Source organism: Manis javanica, chromosome 3 (genome assembly GCF_040802235.1).
Source record: "Manis javanica isolate MJ-LG chromosome 3, MJ_LKY, whole genome shotgun sequence".
Classification (NCBI taxonomy): domain Eukaryota; kingdom Metazoa; phylum Chordata; class Mammalia; order Pholidota; family Manidae; genus Manis; species Manis javanica.
The window spans coordinates 117192289-117210083 of record NC_133158.1 but is presented as its reverse complement, the minus strand read 5'-3'; the positions used below and the strand labels follow the sequence as shown (position 1 = coordinate 117210083).

The 17795-nt window shown below is 38.0% G+C and overlaps 1 protein-coding gene across 2 annotated transcripts; it reads right to left on the bottom strand.

Moving 5' to 3' along the window:
- Window positions 1–527: 527 nt before the first annotated feature.
- On the bottom strand, window positions 528–17129 carry TMEM207 (transmembrane protein 207). Of its 2 annotated transcripts, XM_037024216.2 has the most exons (6): window positions 16974–17129; window positions 15110–15147; window positions 11000–11044; window positions 10002–10144; window positions 2380–2436; window positions 528–1603 (listed from the first exon to the last, which is right to left on the bottom strand). In XM_037024216.2, the coding sequence occupies exons 1-6, from the start codon at window positions 17043–17045 to the stop codon at window positions 1467–1469; spliced, it is 492 nt and encodes a 163-aa protein (XP_036880111.2). In that variant the 5' UTR covers window positions 17046–17129; the 3' UTR covers window positions 528–1466. The 2 variants fall into 2 exon arrangements, with proteins under 2 accessions (XP_036880111.2, XP_017509186.3); XM_017653697.3 differs by lacking the exon at window positions 2380–2436.
- Between the last annotated feature and the right edge of the window lie 666 nt (window positions 17130–17795).

The window sequence follows — 17795 nt, the reverse complement described above, 5'->3', positions numbered from 1 at the left end:
GCCACTATCCTATTACAGGACCATTCTTTTGCATGTATCCTACTTGATGAACAAAACTGCCTATGCTGGTATCATTAAAACATGTGTCTTATCGCCCTTAAGGTTATTTTCTTCTACAGTACTTGTGACCTGGATGCACCCCCTGGCTGCAGCTGCCACATGATGATTGCTCTGAACTCCCTACCTGTTCAGTTACTGACCACCTGTGGAATGGGCAAGCTATGGACTTAATCTCCATTGGACTTTGAACCTAGCTGAATCCTCTGGCTTGAGTATTATCATGGTTTTATTGCTGTTGCTATTGTACATCATTAGTCTGGTTACAGTGCCCCAGTTTTCTCACCCAGGGACCATTGTGGAAGATGGGGAGGGAGCAGAGGATGGGTAGGCTGTAGTTAAAATTCCACTATTTTCAGAATCTATTGCCTGACTTTAATTCATCTCCATATCAACAGGTGTTTCCAAGGTGTGGAGAGAAGTAGTCCGTCTCCATATCAATGATTAATTACATGGGTGAGTGAGGGCTTAGCTGGAGCAGAGATTGGGGGGAATCTTATTTGCTTTTGCCACAGCAGGAGAGATGCAGGATGACTCCTTGTAAGCAATAATTGGGTTTTAAACTTTATTTCTCCCATTGACTGATTTCAGGTTCAAAGGCATTTTGCCCCAGGATTTCCCCTTCCTGGATTTACAGATTCTTATAATGGTTATCCAGGCAATGCCAAGTCTTGAGGCACCAGAGGAAGCCTGTGAACTCCAGAGGCCACATTGACCCACCTAAAATGGGAATCTTCTCCTTCTTGTCCACATTCTCCACGTGGTCTTATGCATGCCCCAGTTTAGGTAATCTTCACTTCTATCTACTCTTTCTCCCTCCTCAGGCTGAGATATACAACTCCTTGTACTGAGATATACAACAACCTTTAGTCCTCTTTATTCATCCTTTACCCTTCAATTCCAAATGTTCCTTCTTCCTACTCTCTCCCTTCATCCTAATTCAAATATTCTCTTTCTGGTTCTGGGTCTAGATGTGTCTGAATCTTTGTTTGATCCATTGTTAACTTATGATAATTTTTATTGACTCCCTACTAGGGGGGAGGTCAGATTAAAACAGAGATAATGAGGCATGAAAAGCTATCTTGTGTACTGTAGTGGATTCCTAAACCTAGTGGCAACCACTCCATGCATTAATTACTGCATATTAAAGTGCTAGTGGAGAAACATTAACTTGGCTGTGTAGCACAAAATATAACACAGCAGTGATACACTGAGAGTTCACTAATTTATTAAACATCTCCCTCACCAAAATTCATTCCCTGAATTCATACTTTTGTCTATTCATCTTCTTCAGACTATATTGCTTAGCCTCTGATAATTCCACTAAATGGAAGAAGTGTTCCTAAATTTTGGATGTTTTGGAATTTAAAATATTTCTAATATTTTCAGTTGATGATCCAGATCCAGATCTAAAATTGACTTGATTTCAAAATTTCTTCATATGGAGGTGGGGGGCCTAACTTGTCAACACATGGGACAGGACACAGTTCAGGGTTCTGAGTGTGAAGGTGAATTCCAACAGTTGGATTCACAGCTGCTTCTGTCCCTGGAAAGAGAGAAATGGGGACTTGTAATCTTTCTTGTCAGCATAAAACAGAAGTACATGAACTGCCTAATAAAATCTGGCATTTCTTGGATCACTGAAGCAACAGAAAATTATTTGTACCCTTGAGAAAAAATTTACAACCATCTTGCTCCCTGCAGTGATAGTTTAGTCACTATAGCAAGAAAATTTGCTCTCATGAATTGATTATATCATCCCTGAGTAGCCCATCAAGATGCATTTACAATTTAGCAGTTGAAACTAGGAGGAATACCCTTTTTGGTGGATCAGAAGACAAGATTTCCTGTAAATACTAATGGTATTTCTCCTAATGCTCCCATTATGGGAAATGCAAGTCTCAATAGAAACATTACTATAGTACATCCAAATTTCATTATTTTATTTTTTTGCTCTGCAAACTGCAACTAATGCAATTAATTGCTTTAAATATTTCTTTATAATGAACAGTAAAGATGTTAACTTGTGAAAAGTTTGCATACAAAGTAGGCACACACAATAAAGAAAAACCATTCTCAAATTTTTAAAAATGCTCTGAAATCAAAGTTCTTCACTTTCAGATTATGCACACGACAAGCCTTTCGATATAAAAACACATGCACGTTCTTCCTCAAACTGATCACCTTGAGAGACCACACACTTAGTCCAACAGCTTTTTGGAAATCTATCAGTCTTCATTTGAAAGACTATTTTTGAGTTACACAGGAATTAAAAGTAATATATCAGAACCATCTTTCTATATTTTTTTCTTATTTTTTCACCTGAGTGTTCAGCTAACTTGGAATGATTTGACTGTTTCTTCCCAAAACAAGTAACACCTGTAAATACACAATAATAATAATAATAATAATAATAATAATAATAATAATAACAACTAGATATTTGAACTAAATCTAGCTCTTTGACTGTTTCTGTATGTTACATTTAATTGGAATGGCCATGCCTATACTTTTACATATTGTCACTGACTGCTTTTTGCACTACAGTGGCAGAAGTAAGTAGTCCCCACAGAGACCAAATGGTCAGTGAAGCCAAACATATTTCCTATCTGGCCTTTAATAGAAAAAGTTTGTTGACCGATTCCTTAAAGGATTAAGATCTGATACCACTTCAGAGATTATCAAAACAATTATCAAAACAATTCAAACAATAGTTGAATATCAGACAATAGCTGCATCACTGGAAGCTATGTGTGGATTATTCAACATCATTAATTTGGAGTGGATAATGTTTATTTAGAATCATGGATCTTTATATATTTGTTTTTATACTTAGTGGTTCACAGAGCAAAGTATAATAATTCAAATTTTAATATAATATATGAGGGATAGAGGCATAATCTGAATATAAGTCTCACCTCCTGGTTCAGCACTTTCTTAAGCAGCTGTTTATTTAATTGAATAATCTACTTCTAGCCTATTACATAATATTTCTGTACCTCAGTTTTCTTCCATTCAATAAAAGGATATAGATGGTATATATGGCTATAAAGGCAAGGCTAAATAATTGTAAAGTACTTAAAGCCATACACACAGAAATTGCCCATTAAAGGTTAATTGCCATTATTGTAGTAGTACTATTAGTATATTACTAAATATCAAGAACTGCATTGTACAATAGGAGTATGCATGCATTTCCTTTGCAATATTTTTTCAATATTATTTTCCAATCTATCTTATTTTAATGGTTAAATGATTTCATCATTATCATTACTGATATAATAGCACAGAGATTATTAGATGAGAAATTTTGTGGAGTTAGAGTCTTGTAGTCAGAAAGTTTAGGATGACATAAACTGGGTCTGAGGGACGTGCTGAAACAGTGATCATTGGAAATTGTACTTGCCCCATCCTTCCCTCCATTGTGGATACTTGTCCTGAGCATAGGCCATTTTCTAGATGAACTATTCCTGGTGTATTCAATATAAACTCAATGGTAACTGAGCTTTCATTTTTCTGGGAGTGGTGGACCAGATTGACTCACCACAATTATTAGCTCAAATTTATTTCCCTCTGCCATTATCAGTGTTGTGCTCCAGGTAACAGGATATTGACAATGGTTCTCTATGGTAGGAAAGTTTTATTATCTCCTTACTATGAATTTAGCCATTGCTCTTAAAATCATTATGAAAACCACAGGGCATTCATTTGATAAGCAATAACTAAAGTAATGTGCTCAGAAAGCTTTTGTAAAACCAAACACATACTATATCAATTTTCATTTTTTTCAAAACATGTTTACCTATAATACAGGTATTCCCCGCTTTTCAAAAGTTCACTTTATGCCACTCCAGTTTAACAAAGGACCTACCTTAGCAGCACTTGTTTTCAGAAACCAAAAGAAGCCTGAAGAGGATTTTTGTTTTTACAAAGGTGAAACACAAAGACAGTGTCCAGGGCTTGTTTTCCAGTGAGCCCCTGCAGAGGCAGTGTGCACCCAGGCAGGGAGAGCGGCCCCACCAAGCTCTTCCCTAGGAACCACCCTCGGCATCTGAGCATCAACCTGCATAGCTTTGAACTGTGTCTGTGAGCAGCTGTGCTTCATCTCAATTTATTTTGTGCATCCATTTAGCAAGATGTGCCCTAAGGTATCAGAAAAGGCTAACAGAAATTATTTTTGGGGTCTGGGAATGCCCAAACAGTTTCTATTTTAATTAATGATAATTGCTTCTTTGCTTTATGCCATTTCAGCTTATGAAAGGTTTCATATGAATGCTCTGCTTTCAGGTAGCTGGGGAAACTGTATCATGTGACTGGGAGGGGAGCAAGCATTATTTTTATCTTCTGACAAATAAAAAACCTAAGAGAACTCAGATAAAAATGTCTGCCAAAATTCAATAGTTACTACAGAACTGTTGGTGAAGGTATTAGAGTTTGTTGTTTAATCTTGTAAAACCAATATACCCACTGCTGAGTTTTTTACAGCCAGAGTTCAAATTTCTGACATCACTAAGAATCACCCCACTAGGCTTGCCTTATTTCAGCACCTTTTTTACCTCTTTCTTCTTTCCACTTTGCTCTCATCACGTTCTCTTCTATGGGAGAGGCTAACAACACGGTGACTTTGAGTCACAGTTCTACAGCCTGCTCCCTGTGCTGCTTGCTCTACCAGTTTCTTAATTTCTTCATCTTCTAAGTGTTCAGAATGATGGTGAACACCTCAGAGAGTTGTAGGATGAGATTGGAGATGTCGAGTGTTAGCACAGTGCATGGCACATAGTAAATGCTCAATAAATGTGAGCTGCTACTATTATCACGCCCTCCCATGAAAGTGTGTGAAAGAAATATTCCCTTTTCCCTTACCTAAAATGAGTCACAGAATATTTACATGGAGAACATAAAGAACAGGAAAATAACACTTCAAAAAGATCCTAAAAGAAGATAGGTGAGAGAGAAAGGAGCTAGCATGTAAGAGTCTGGTTCCTGTCTGTCTCTGTCCAGTCCTCTCCTCCTCCCCTCATGTTTAACCATTGCTCCAAGGCTAGCATTTATATTTGCCCTGAAATAAGAAATAAGGAAAAGGAAGATTATCTCTGAAATTGCAGGAAAAAATCAGGTCAGGGAGATTGGATAGTGAAAGGCAGCATTTACAGGGAGATCAGCCACGTGGAGCTGGGCTCACCTCGCCACCTTCCCAGGAAAGGCAAGGGACCTACTTGCTGCCTTCTCAGTGATGAGATCTGGATCTGATCCACAGGAAATAGAAAAGCGTTTGGTAGGGATCTTACAGTACATTATTATTCTTTGTTTAAAAATATGGTCAGACAATGGTGGGGATCCCTCTCCTATGTTCTCAAATTCTCTCTTTTCTAATGAACACTAGATTGATTTTCTACCTCAAGTCCTTTGTCTTCTCACCTCCTAGACCCCAATGTTTCCTTCTTCATTATCTTTAAATGCCTTACTTCTTCATAAATAATGGCTTTTATTCAGCTTCACAATCTTATTTTCCATGAAAACTTATTTTCACTCTTATTTTTGGTGAATTTAAAAGAAACTTTTGTTTGTAATAAACTTTAACACTCCTTTGTCATTTATTTTTCAAATACAAATTTAAAAAACAAAACAATTAATCTAACAAACCCCAGCTTCTTTCTTTTTCTTCTTTTTATATCACTTGTATTTCCTACCTATTCATCCTGTTGTATAGTCCTCGGTCTTCTACAGTAAAAGCTCTAAGCCCGATTTGGAATACAGAGAGTTATAGAGAATTCTCATGATTTTCTTGTTTTCTTTCCCCACCTTTACTAAGAGTTTGTATGCATTCTTTTAAAAATCACTTCCTGTGGCCAAGTATGTGGTCTCACTCTCTATTTACATTTGAGGAAAAAAACCCCAGCTAATTGCAAATCTGTATTTTTTGTTGAATTATCAGATATGAGGGATTCAAAAAACATCATTAAAATGTGTAAGATACTGAAATAAAATATTGAAACAACAAATCATTCTTACCCCTAATATAGTACTGATACAAGCTACCTGAATTATACTAGAACTGTTAGGCTCTGATGGCTGAGAAAAGGGAGCAAGAAGGTCTCAGAGACTGCTTCACAGCTGATCCCATTCAAGGAGACATAGGATCCGTTCTGGGGGTACAGCAGAGACGGCCAGTGGGAGGCACATCCCGAGGAGGAGTCGGCACGGAGGCAGGGTGCTAACGGAGGAAGGACTGTCTAGGGGACCCCTGGGGTCAGCTGCTCCAGGAAGAGGAGGTGGCCCCACAGCAGAGAAAAAGAACATGATTTTGATGGTTTTAGTAAATAAACAGGTTTTAATTTTAGTCCTTCAATATGTGCAACTCCAAGCTGTAGGTTCCTTCTCTTTCTCTTCATTCTTCCCCTTTCCTCTGCCTTCCTGCCTTTCTTCTGGCCTTCCTCCTCCTCCCCTGTCTCTAACCGTACCTCCCCTTCCTCCTTACACTCCAAGGGTACCTCAGAGGGATTCTCTCTCCCTTTTTGGTGCATACAGGGCTTTATTATAACATGTTATGGCCATGGAAACATAGATCTGAAGAAAAGGGAAGGAAGCCTGAGAAGTCTGAGCACTGAATCATCAGAGAGCTATGAAGAGTCACAATTACTGGTCCAGGAGATACAACTGGGGCCTGGGAGTTTGCCTGAGATGCCTAAGGATCTTTCCCAGACAGAGATCTCATCACACATTGCGAAGACAAGGCCTCCTTTATGCACCTTTTAGCAGGGTCCCAAGCCCAGTGTTTTCCTTTATCTCTTGAATATTTCTAATCAAGAGAATTGGCCACCTGAGCCCTATAATATTGTCAGGAATTGCTAACAAGATACATATATATATATATATATATATATATATATATATATATATATATATATATATATTAACATCAGTAAAGTTCAGTCCTCTCCAGTCTCAATAGTCAGAACTCTCCTCCCAGCTCTTCCCTGTTGAGTGCAGCTTTGTGGGATCCTGGGAGTCATATCTCTCACCCACAAGTCAGAAGAGTAGAGCTATTTCAACTAATATATTCCACAAATAGTAATAATAATGTGAAATAATATCTGAAGAAATAAAATAAAGTTCCAAGAGGAACCCACAGTTAGCAGAGTAAATCTAGTTTTTCCATTTAAATGTTTTAAATGACCCAGTTCCTATATTCTGTAATCAGGAGGGAACATCCCATCTTGAACACTTTGTGTTCGAGGGGTGGCAGGAAGTCCAGAAACCCTCTATCATATTTGATCAGGTCATTGGTGTCTTTCAGTGAGCTCCCATTTCCCTCTGCCCCTCTGAACAGCAGCTGTGAGGGAGACCCCAAGTGCGACCTCTCAGCCTGCTGTGTGGGCATGTGGGTCTGGCCACAACTGGATGCAGCTCCACCCTGTGAGCACACACTCTGTGAGGGGCTGTGGAGTTAAAAGCTGTGGTTTGGGCCCTTACCTCCTTCTGTAGCTATTCAAAGTTCCTGTGGCCCACTCACTGCCCTTTTGGAGAACAGCTCCTTTTACGGAAATATTAGGCAGAATGAATCATTTGGTTGGAGATTGAAAGTGTAATGAGGATTCAGTTGGGAAAAGAAGTCCAGTGTGGGTCTTAAAATACTGATTTCCTGTAATTTATTTCTGGAAATTACTAGTTCAGAAGAGGTCACTAGAGATCACACAGAATAACAGTTCTTAAATCACTCTATTGATTCTGTTTTAGAGAGGAGAAAAAGCTTTGCCAAGAAACACAACTCTAGGATCTACAACCACGTCACAGGCTATGTGAATGGGTGCTCACTGTCTGTACCCCATCTGAGCTTTGCTGGGTGGACTGGAAGATGGGTTCTGGGTGGGATAATGTAACACCAAACCCAGTGTAGGCAAGGGAGAAGAAAATAAATGGGAATGGGCAACTGAGCCTGTGGTCTCTCAGATGGAAATTAATAGGAATGTTCTTTGTAATACAATGTAAAGTAGGGAGGAGTTTAAATATTTCTTGAGTGAAGTAAGATCCAGAGCTATACCAGCAGGATTAGGAAGGAAAGGCTAGTAAGAAGAAGGGAAAGAGAATTCTAGAGCTCAATCTCTACCTTCAAAGAATTATCCTATGGAAATGTCTGGAGGCTCAGGGCGTCATGCTGTACTTAGTGTCCAGGGATGGGGTGGCTCAGCCATGAGTGCCCTGCTCCAAGTTTCACTGGCTCCCTACCTTCAGTTCTGGAAAATTGGAGACCTATTAGTTGATCTTGTGCAAAGATCCATGTGATATACTTAACCAGCAGAATGGGAAAAATGGATACCATCCTCTAGGATAAATAATAGTCACTCAAATAGGAATCAGCTAGTACTTGAACAATCCCTCACCTAGTGCCAAACCCTTGGTAGATGTGAAAAAATAGGGTGACTAATTCTTTTTTAAAAAACAATTTTTCCCAAGTATTTTATTTTCCTATATGTAAAGTCTTCAGGGAACTACAAAGAATGTGATCCGAATGCCGTGCACTCAGTGCCCTCTTTACAGGCAGCCCTCTGAGGGAATCTATCAGCCTTGACATTACTGACTCAGGCGATTTCAGGAAAATCCCAAAGCATATACGTAAACCACCATGCAGGAAAATAAAAACAGTAGATACATGGGTACATAGCTGTGGCACACAAACTGCCTTAAAAATGGTTAACAGTATAACTGGGTAGCTAACTTATTTCAAATTAAAAACAGAATTCTTTCAAGATTCAAGGTGTCCACTCAGACATTCTTCCTCAGAGTAAGAGAAGGGCTAAAAAGACCAGGGTGCATGCTCCTCTTTGGAAACTCAAGTCAAGTTGAAAGAAACGTAATTGCATTTATTTATTAAATTACCTCAAGTTAAACAAAGAAAAACAGAGCAATGTGAACATGCTGATCTTATAACTAATTTATTTTGCTAGAAGGTTGGTGACCCCATTTACCTCTACACTCAGTGGAAAGTATTTTTTATTTTAGGAGAAAGCTTTCTTCAGTGGAGACTTTAATTAGTCTCTCCAAAAATAACCTTTTCTCAAATTGACAATGTGCTTCCTTTATTATATAATGACTAAAAAAAAAAAAAAAGCCAATAATGAAAACAATCCCTGCATTTTAGAGTGCTGAGATGTGTTAGTAAAACATTTAAGTTTATTTTTACCTTACTTTCTATTTAGCTGTTAGTTTTCCTAGGAACTGCCCTGATCCACATTTTGAAAACCTTAATCCAACCCAAGTTTCTGAAGGCAGCCGTTAATACTTAGCAAGCACTCTTGAGGCAGTTGTGCTGTACAGCACAGTACGTTGGAGGGAAAGTCTCATAAAAGACAGTCGGGATGAGGGCAGTGCTTCACATGAAGAAGTGAACTTAATTCATGACCTCCCAGAAATCAGGAAGTGATCCTTTTTCTACTTCAGCCAAGGCTGGCAGTTACAAATAGCTCTAAGACCTCAATTTCCTCCACTCATCACCTTCCCATGCAGACTGGAAAAAAATAGGGGCATCCTTTGTTACTGCAGACAAGTAAGGCACTGAGGGCTCAGTAAGTGAAACCGTGAACACAGGGTAGGAGATTTATGTCAAAAGGTCAGAGATGTTCTTCTATGCCTTAAACCTGGTCACTCACTGGGAATGACCAGCCCTGGTTATCTCTTCACTGCTGTTTGTTGACTGAGCAAATCGGTTTAGGGTATATCCCCATACTCAACTATGAGTCATTTCCCTAAAACCCCTTTTCTTCTTTTGAAGTCGCCTTTTTCTGAAGTTTACTCACTTAGACCCTTTCCCCAATGCATACATTTGTGTCTCCAATAAACTGTCTTGTTCTAAGTTCACAAATCTCCTTTTCATAGGTTAGTATTTCAGCTTGCCATAAAACTGTAAGGTTTCAAAGAAGATATACAGAACCGTGCAGACAGCTCACCATACACAGGGTCCAAGTCTCCAACAGCAAAAACAGCCAGAGTGCGTCTTGGAGAATCCATTCGGCGTCTCCTAAGCAGGCGCTGGAGGCAGAAGAACACCACTCCACAGAGAAGAGCCACCAGGAAAATCAGCAGCAAGAACCTGGGGCCAGAAGAAGCAGCGGAGGAGTGAGGTGGAACATGCAGGGAAGTGAAGAGCCTCTGTTAACTTTCTGGAAAGGAGGAAAACAACTCAGCTAAATAGGATGCAAAGAATCTGGGAGGCTGAATTCCTTAAGCAATTCCTCACTGCAACTCATACATGGTCACTGAACCTGGAATGCTCATTGAGCTCAGAGGCGGTCAGTCTTGCCATGTGGTGAATATTGTTTCTTCTTTGGAAATGGGAAGGTCGTTCTAAGGAATATTGTCTTGGTTCCTAATTCATTCATCCTTTATTCCTGTCAACCATCCATCCTTCATTCAACTTGTAAGCACCTGAACAGATTTTAGATATGGGGTTGGGAATTTAAAGGTAGACAGGACAGGGTCTTTGTCTTCGAAGAGCTAGCCATCCAATTGGGAGAACTGGTAATATTTAGTTTGGAAAATACAGAAGTCAAGATTTAGGAGGTCATAACAACTGTCTTAAAATTTCTCAAGGACTGGCTCATAAAAGGTAATGGTTTTATTTTGAATGGCTTTTTAAGGCCAGAACTAAAATCAGTGGAGGAGTCATTAGGGAGATTTCAAGAGGAAGAATAATTTTTTTACTGCTAAAGATCTCCAATTCAGGATAAAACTATTAATATTAAAAAGAGCAAGTTGCCTGTCACAGGACATGTGTAAAAGACACTGGCCAACAACATAAAAGTTATATTTCCATGTGTACTGATTCACATGACCCTTAAAATTACCTTAAGCTGTGTGGTTTTATGTGCCATCTCACTTTTTTAGGGAAAGGAGTATGTATATACACAACCAAAGGTTTCATAACACAAATTGAGGATGTCCTTACCAGATATACCAGCCACTTGTGTATTGATTTTTATAGCTTACACACCTGGTAATAAAAAAAGACCTATTAGTGCGGGACCTCCAGATGGCCAAGGCCTATTCTTTGGAACAACCACCCATTCACAGCACACCACCTCTCCAACACAATTAAGAAAATGTTTTCTGTATGCCCACTTCATTCACTTAAGGCACTGAGAATACAGGTGAATGTGAAAATAAGCAGATAATTGCATTGTAATACGTTTGATTCTAGATTTACAAATACTATTGTGCACTGATAAGGTAGTGATTAACTTGTCAGGGCTAACATGCCATATAGGTATTAGATACAATAGATAGATAAACATTCCACCATTCTATTTATTCAGATACTTAAGAGTTCTTTGAAATGCAAATTATCCAAGACAGGTTTATGATCTCTGTCAACTTTTAACATCTTGGTAGGGAACAGCAGGCCTGCAACCCTTTGTTGGAGAAAAGATGTTAAGAAAAAAGGGAAAATGAATGAGTATGGCCACACATTTACCAGGGAGACAGGATGGTCAAGCCATTTGTGCATTGAGGCACAATTCAATTACTCCTGAGATAAATTTCAAAAGATCACACAAAAAGAAAGCTCATAGTGTGATTTTTTTCAGATGGTTTAATTCGCCAAGTGTAGGCACTTAAGTGTTATAATTCCAGAGTCCTCCGCTATGCCAGGCACAGTGCACTGAATGTATGTTTGCTCATTCACTTTTTTTCATAACTTGGTATATGGGCCACTGCCAAAGTATTCTAGGATCACACAGTAGAAACCTGTTCATCACAGCCCAACAAGCGTGTGAAGTAGAGCTATACTTAAGCATGTCTTCCTCAGCCATTGTTAAAATAACACTGAGTACTTTTCAGCTTGAGAGCATTCATAAATGTCAGCTAATTTACTACTCTCAGCATCACTAAGGAGGCAGTGTGTCTTGTTTATCATCATATTAGTCAGAAATGACTTTTTAACATACATGAAGTATCAACATAAAAATTTTACCCCAGACATTTAAGACAACAGTCAATCACCCAGACAAGTTTTTGGTTTTTGTGTTTTGTGTTTGGTTTTCTTGAAGGGATGGATTGGGGGTGTGCACCTTACTGAGTTTAGCCAAGAACCAGGTAAAAGAGGCTGAGAAAAAAATGGCAGTTAAAGCATGACTTTAAAAATCATCCTCAGACAAGTGATCACCAATAAAACCTTTTAAAATTAATTAGTGGGGGACAGGACCAAGATTTAAGGAGAAAACTGCAGAGCCACTCCATTGGCTCCTCTGTTAGAATCACCCAGAATTTCCTGTGTCAGGCATTCTTTTAAACTAGTTGTATAATTTCATGTGAATTAACTCACTTTCAAATTTACAGTGCTGTAAGACAGGGTCACAATACTACAATTCTCATTTTACAGTTGAGAAAATTCAGTCATAGAGAAGTTAGGTAACTTTCTCAACACAACTGCTGGAAATAGCAGAGGCAAACTTTAAAGCCAAATGGTCTGGCGATGGAGTCTGCGTCTCTTACCACATAGCACTGGGATTGTGGGACTAGTACAAAGCCAGCTTTAACCTCATATTACTATGTGGAGTACTGCCTGAATGCATTCAATATCTTGCCTTCCAAAATGCCGTGAGGAAATATTAAAAATACAAAAAAAGAAATTGGAAATGAGAGGATGGAGAGTATCAGACAAAGAAAATAAGCCAGGAGTGAGACTGATTTGTAAACTGAATGTGGTAAATCCCATGTATAAATTAGAAATGAACTCCACTTTTGGCTTAAGTTTTCTAGCACTTAATAGGATAAGAGAGAAAACTGGTTATATTAACAAAAATAGACAGCATTACTCATCAGATGCATAACTATTTCTGGTATAGAAACCACAGAAAAATTCAAATTGTGGGGCTGTATGAAGAGGGCATTGTTAACAAGAGGAGCAATGTTTTTCATTGTACACTTTGAATAAGTGCAATACCAGATTTCATAGGTCTTTGTCATTTTTTTTTTTAAATCATTCCTTAACATAAGCCAAAGTGCAATTCAGCTACAACAGTTTGGAGGAGAGATGAGTGCCAGGTCATATCACCCAGAGATTGATGGCCTGATCTAAATTCTATAGTGTCTAGAAGAATGGATGGACTATATTTCCCTGAGGCATTTCACCTGGTGTATGATTTCATGTAAACATTAGGTACACAATATGGCTTCATAGTAAAAATTCTGGGCTCAGGAATTAGTCTTAGGTGTAAATCCATGCTCTGCCATTTGCTTGCTTACTCTTGAGGAAAATACTTAACTTCCCCAAGCCAGGTAAGATGGTGGCATATAATTAGGAATCTGTTAATACAATTAATTTACAAAATCCTGTATATGTATGATTGTATTTGTGTTTTATAAATTACCCTACTTATATACACACATGCACATCAGTGCACTTGGTTATTTTGGGGAAAGCGAAAGGATTAGAGCTGTAATTACAGAGAAACTCAGTCATGTTTTATTTTATACACTAAATTACTTGCAGTATTCAAATTTTATAGAAAGATGGGATGGCAATGCACATACTAAGAATGCTGATATAATGATAAATTGAGGAAGTTAGATCACAAAAACTAGTCTGGTGTCTGAAAACATTTAAATAGAACAAAAATTACCTTTCTGTGATGTCAAAAGAGTTGAGATACTGTCTCACTTTAATACATATGCTTACCTTACATCATCTGCCTACAATACCAGCCACTTTCTTGCCTTCCCTGTCTTTATTTTCCATGAATTTTCATTTTATTTGATGTAATTTCTTGTTCTTACTCAAAAACAATGGCATTAAATAATGACAAATGTCACAGACACCTACATGCAAAGTAAGTTAACTAAAAAAGATTGTACCTAAGTATAAGTTGAATTCCTGTAATTAAGTTGTTACTATCTCTCTTTGGGTCTCAATTTCTTCACGTGAAAAGGAGACCAGTAGCCTCAGTGACTCTAAAGCCAGCTTATCAAGTTCCTCAGTACCATAGTTTCCTGTTATGTTGATTGAAGAGTTAGATTCATCGTTTGTGATCCTTTCCCATTATGAATTTCTTTATTCTATTATTCTGGGTCAAAGGCAGAAGAAGAAGCAGGGTATGATGAGGCAGCCATGAGGTCTAGAGTTAGGTAGGTACACCAATAATCAGAACTCCATTATGTCACAAACATCAGAAAAGAGAGAACAAAGTGAGTCAAAATTAATGTAAAGAAGCAGCAATGGAAAGTCATGGCAAAAGCTGAAAGAGTAGCACAAACTTCATCTTATCAATAATGAGGTGATCTACCAGAAACAGGTGAACGATTTCAGGGCTTCCCACTCAGCATGGCCTCTTAATCTGGAGTCAGCGCCCAGAGACCCTGGCCTTGAGGGTAACAGCCAATGGTAATTGAAAACATCTAGCTGGCAAAGAGGGCTGCACCTGGGGGGAAGACAGTGCTTGGCAGAAGTGCTTTTGTGACACTTGCAGTAAGTCACATTGCATTACAGTTATCATTAATCATCAACAGGATTATTAATAGTGCCTTCTCCTCATCTTCCGAATAGAATTCTGGGAACCGTTAAGTAAGTCTACAGCACAAGAAGTGAGAAAATTGAGTAAATTATTCACATAATTTATATCAAAAGCACTTTGAAATGTACACATAATACAAATTAGAATTTGTTAGTTTGCTTATATTTGAGACTGAATTATCTGGAAAACTGCCTCCCATCATCACCGTGCCTTTTGGGTGTAGATGCAGCCAGAGGACACTGCAATTCTTTCCTAAGCTTAAGGAGCCCTTGAAACCTCAAGGGTGGAGAATACAGTGAGCAAAAATAAATGGTAGAAATTAACAAGGCCCCTTACCTATGTCACAAAGCTGATTGTCATGAAATTGTATCTTTTCTGCTTTTAGAAAATTTGGCCCATTTGCATTTAAAACAGTTTACTTGTATTTTTCTTGCATGATTATGATGATCATTTGAAGCTCATTTGGGGCTAAATGATTTGAACCTTTTTTATCTTTTGAATCTTGAAAGTGCTAAATAAAAGCATGGAGCCTTTTGCTGTTTACTCACATTTCATTTTCTTCACAGAGTGGGTCCGAGAGCACCAACTGAAACACATGTTTAGAACAATAAAATCCAAACATTTCATCAGTCTGATCCTTTAATACAAACAGCGCCTAGAGGCAATGTGAGTTTAAATCATTTTGTTTGTTTTTTTAATTAAAAGCTCCATAGCTGAGTCTATTGTTGGTACACACAGCGTTTTAATTGAAAAAAATCTCTGGGTAGATTCTTCAGCTCAGCAGTTACAGGAGACATACATTGTGAGGGAGATTCCTGTCCTGCACACCACTATAGACAGATGTGAAAACACTTTTTGCTTTTTCTATAGGCATATTTTGCTTGCTTTAAAGATCTTTTGTGCACCTTGCATTTTTTTCTGTTTCCACATTTTAGGTAGAAGGAGTTTTGTTTATATGTATTATTTTCACACAAAGGAATCTCGCTCTCTACATGACAACAGAACTCCATACCATCAGCATTAGTGGGTGTTAAATATATGCATGAAGGAGTGAACTTTAACCCACGCTAAAGCTAAATCAGTTTAAGGTCACATGAACCATTGAGATTTACATTTCTACCTTCACCAAAGAGGAGAAAATAACCTTGATTGTTTTGTTTTAAAAGACCCTGACCCTAAGCATTCCAACACAATGATCTTAGTTCTCTGTGTTAAGCCTTATGAGTTACGGTAACTCACGTCACAAGGGAAGAGAGTACTCCTAGCTAGAGGTTTCATTGTGTGTATGCTTGCTTTTCCTTTGAGCTGATATTCCTTCCTTGTACAGTGAGAAAATCTTTAAGTGTTATTTATAGGTAGTCCTAAAAATTGGGTTGACGACATCAGTGAAGTATTTTCTGGACTATGTTATACAAATATAAATACAAGTAAGAAGTTACAAAATTTAAAATGATAGACTTGGGAATTTTGTGAGAGGTATGTCTTTTGTTTCCTTAATTCCAAATACATCTTCTTTGGCACCGTATATTTACCCCACCAAGTTTATCTGGGCAAAGATATTTGTGGAGCTGCAGATGGAGCCAGGAATTGGCCATCAGAGAGCTTGGTAATGAACAATTTATAAGCACAGAAAATGAGTTGCACTCTCTTTTGCTAGAATGCTGCAAGCAGATTTGCATGCTAACTGGGAGGAAAATGAACATTCAAATTCTGTCCGTAAAGTTTATTTATGAGTAGATGAAATCATTTGGGATCCAGTTTAACAGATAAACAAATAAAATCAGCATTTCACTTTCAAGCCACTTCCTCGTCTTCTTGTGCTCTGTACTCTTAGCAAGGAGTACATAGTTTCCCGTTATTAACACCTCACTAGTGGTGCATTAGCGGTCAGACTTTAGGGTTATCCCGAAAGGGTGAGCAAAGCCTTACTGTGTTTTAGACATAAATCTTCCAGATACATTGCATTCAAATAACACAGATACAGAGATATAGGTATTAGTCTGAATGAAATGCTGGAGCAGAGGAACTGAAATAAACTCTAAGATGATTCTGTCTACATTGAAAAACTGTCAAGCCTCAAATATGGTTGCAGGCAAAAATAAACCTATCTTAAATTAATTGTGCCATAGCATTTTGCTATTTCAATAGCATTTTTTATAAAAACATTTTACAGCATAGTAAAGTTCAGCAGACATTAAATTGCATTGTAGTAGTTCAGTAGCAATAGAACTAAATAAAGGAGACATAAGACTAATGTCATGGAATATAATAAATCATAAGGTATTGGTAACACTTTCTTAAAGGAAATCTTTTAAATGTAGGAGTAGTTATGTTACCCAAAGAACAAATCTATACCAAGTCAGGTCCTTCGAGAACCTTAGAAAGTCTTTTCCCAGAAAGAGAGCAGGTTACCTGGATTGGCAAACACAAGGTTCCTATTTTTGAGATCACCGAGGTGAAACTAAAAGGTCTGGTTCTCCACATACTTAAAGGACAAGCTGCTTGAAGGTGGTGCTTTGCCGTCTGTGTTTGTCTCCCTTAGCCTCTCTCTAAGTTATGCTTCCTCCCAGGGCGCTCGTTAGTGATGGCTCCTTGTGATTGGGAAAGTGTGTGCTGGGGCCAGGAATGTTGGGTGCGTGCTCACAGGTACTTAGAGTTCAAGGAATTCCAGCCTAAGGTCAGACATTGGTATTGTTTATCAAGCCCTTAAAAGCAAGGATTATATATGCTGACCTACAAAAATAGCTGGCTGCTTAAATGACTTAGGACATTTAAGTGCATGTTTTATGCCAGGGTATTTCTGAATTTTATATGGAATCTTGTATTTGGAACATTTATTTAGTTTTCTTCCATTTGTTCCTCCTCTTTACTTTTCTTTCCCTATACTTCATTTTCAGTCCCAGGTCTAACCCAACCTTGGGCATAAAGCTTTCCCTGTCTCATAATGACCATGTCCTACTTTTATATAGGGTATATTTCAATGTTCACTTTAATGAGACAATTCCAATACAACTGCCAACAAAAATGCTTGCAAAAAATCTAGGGAAATTTTGAGAAAGAATGATAAAGAGGCACTAAATTACAGAATATTAAGACATTATAAATATAGAAATTTATAAAATTGATGGACATAAATGGTAAGACAAATACAACAGAATAAAGGAGTCAGAAATAAGTTACAGTAAACACAGAGATTTACTTCAGCTGCCATTTCAAACCAGAAACAGATATTGT

Coding starts and splice junctions, on each gene's coding strand:
- TMEM207 (XM_037024216.2), bottom strand. CDS start 17,045: ATGTGGAGAACCAGACCTTTTAGTTTCACCTCGGTGATCTCAAAAATA. Junction 11,045..15,109: donor CTCTGTGAAGAAAATGAAAT/GTGAGTAAACAG, acceptor TTTTATTACCAG/GTGTGTAAGCTATAAAAATC. Junction 2,437..10,001: donor AGACTTGGACCCTGTGTATG/GTGAGCTGTCTG, acceptor GTGTATTTACAG/GTGTTACTTGTTTTGGGAAG.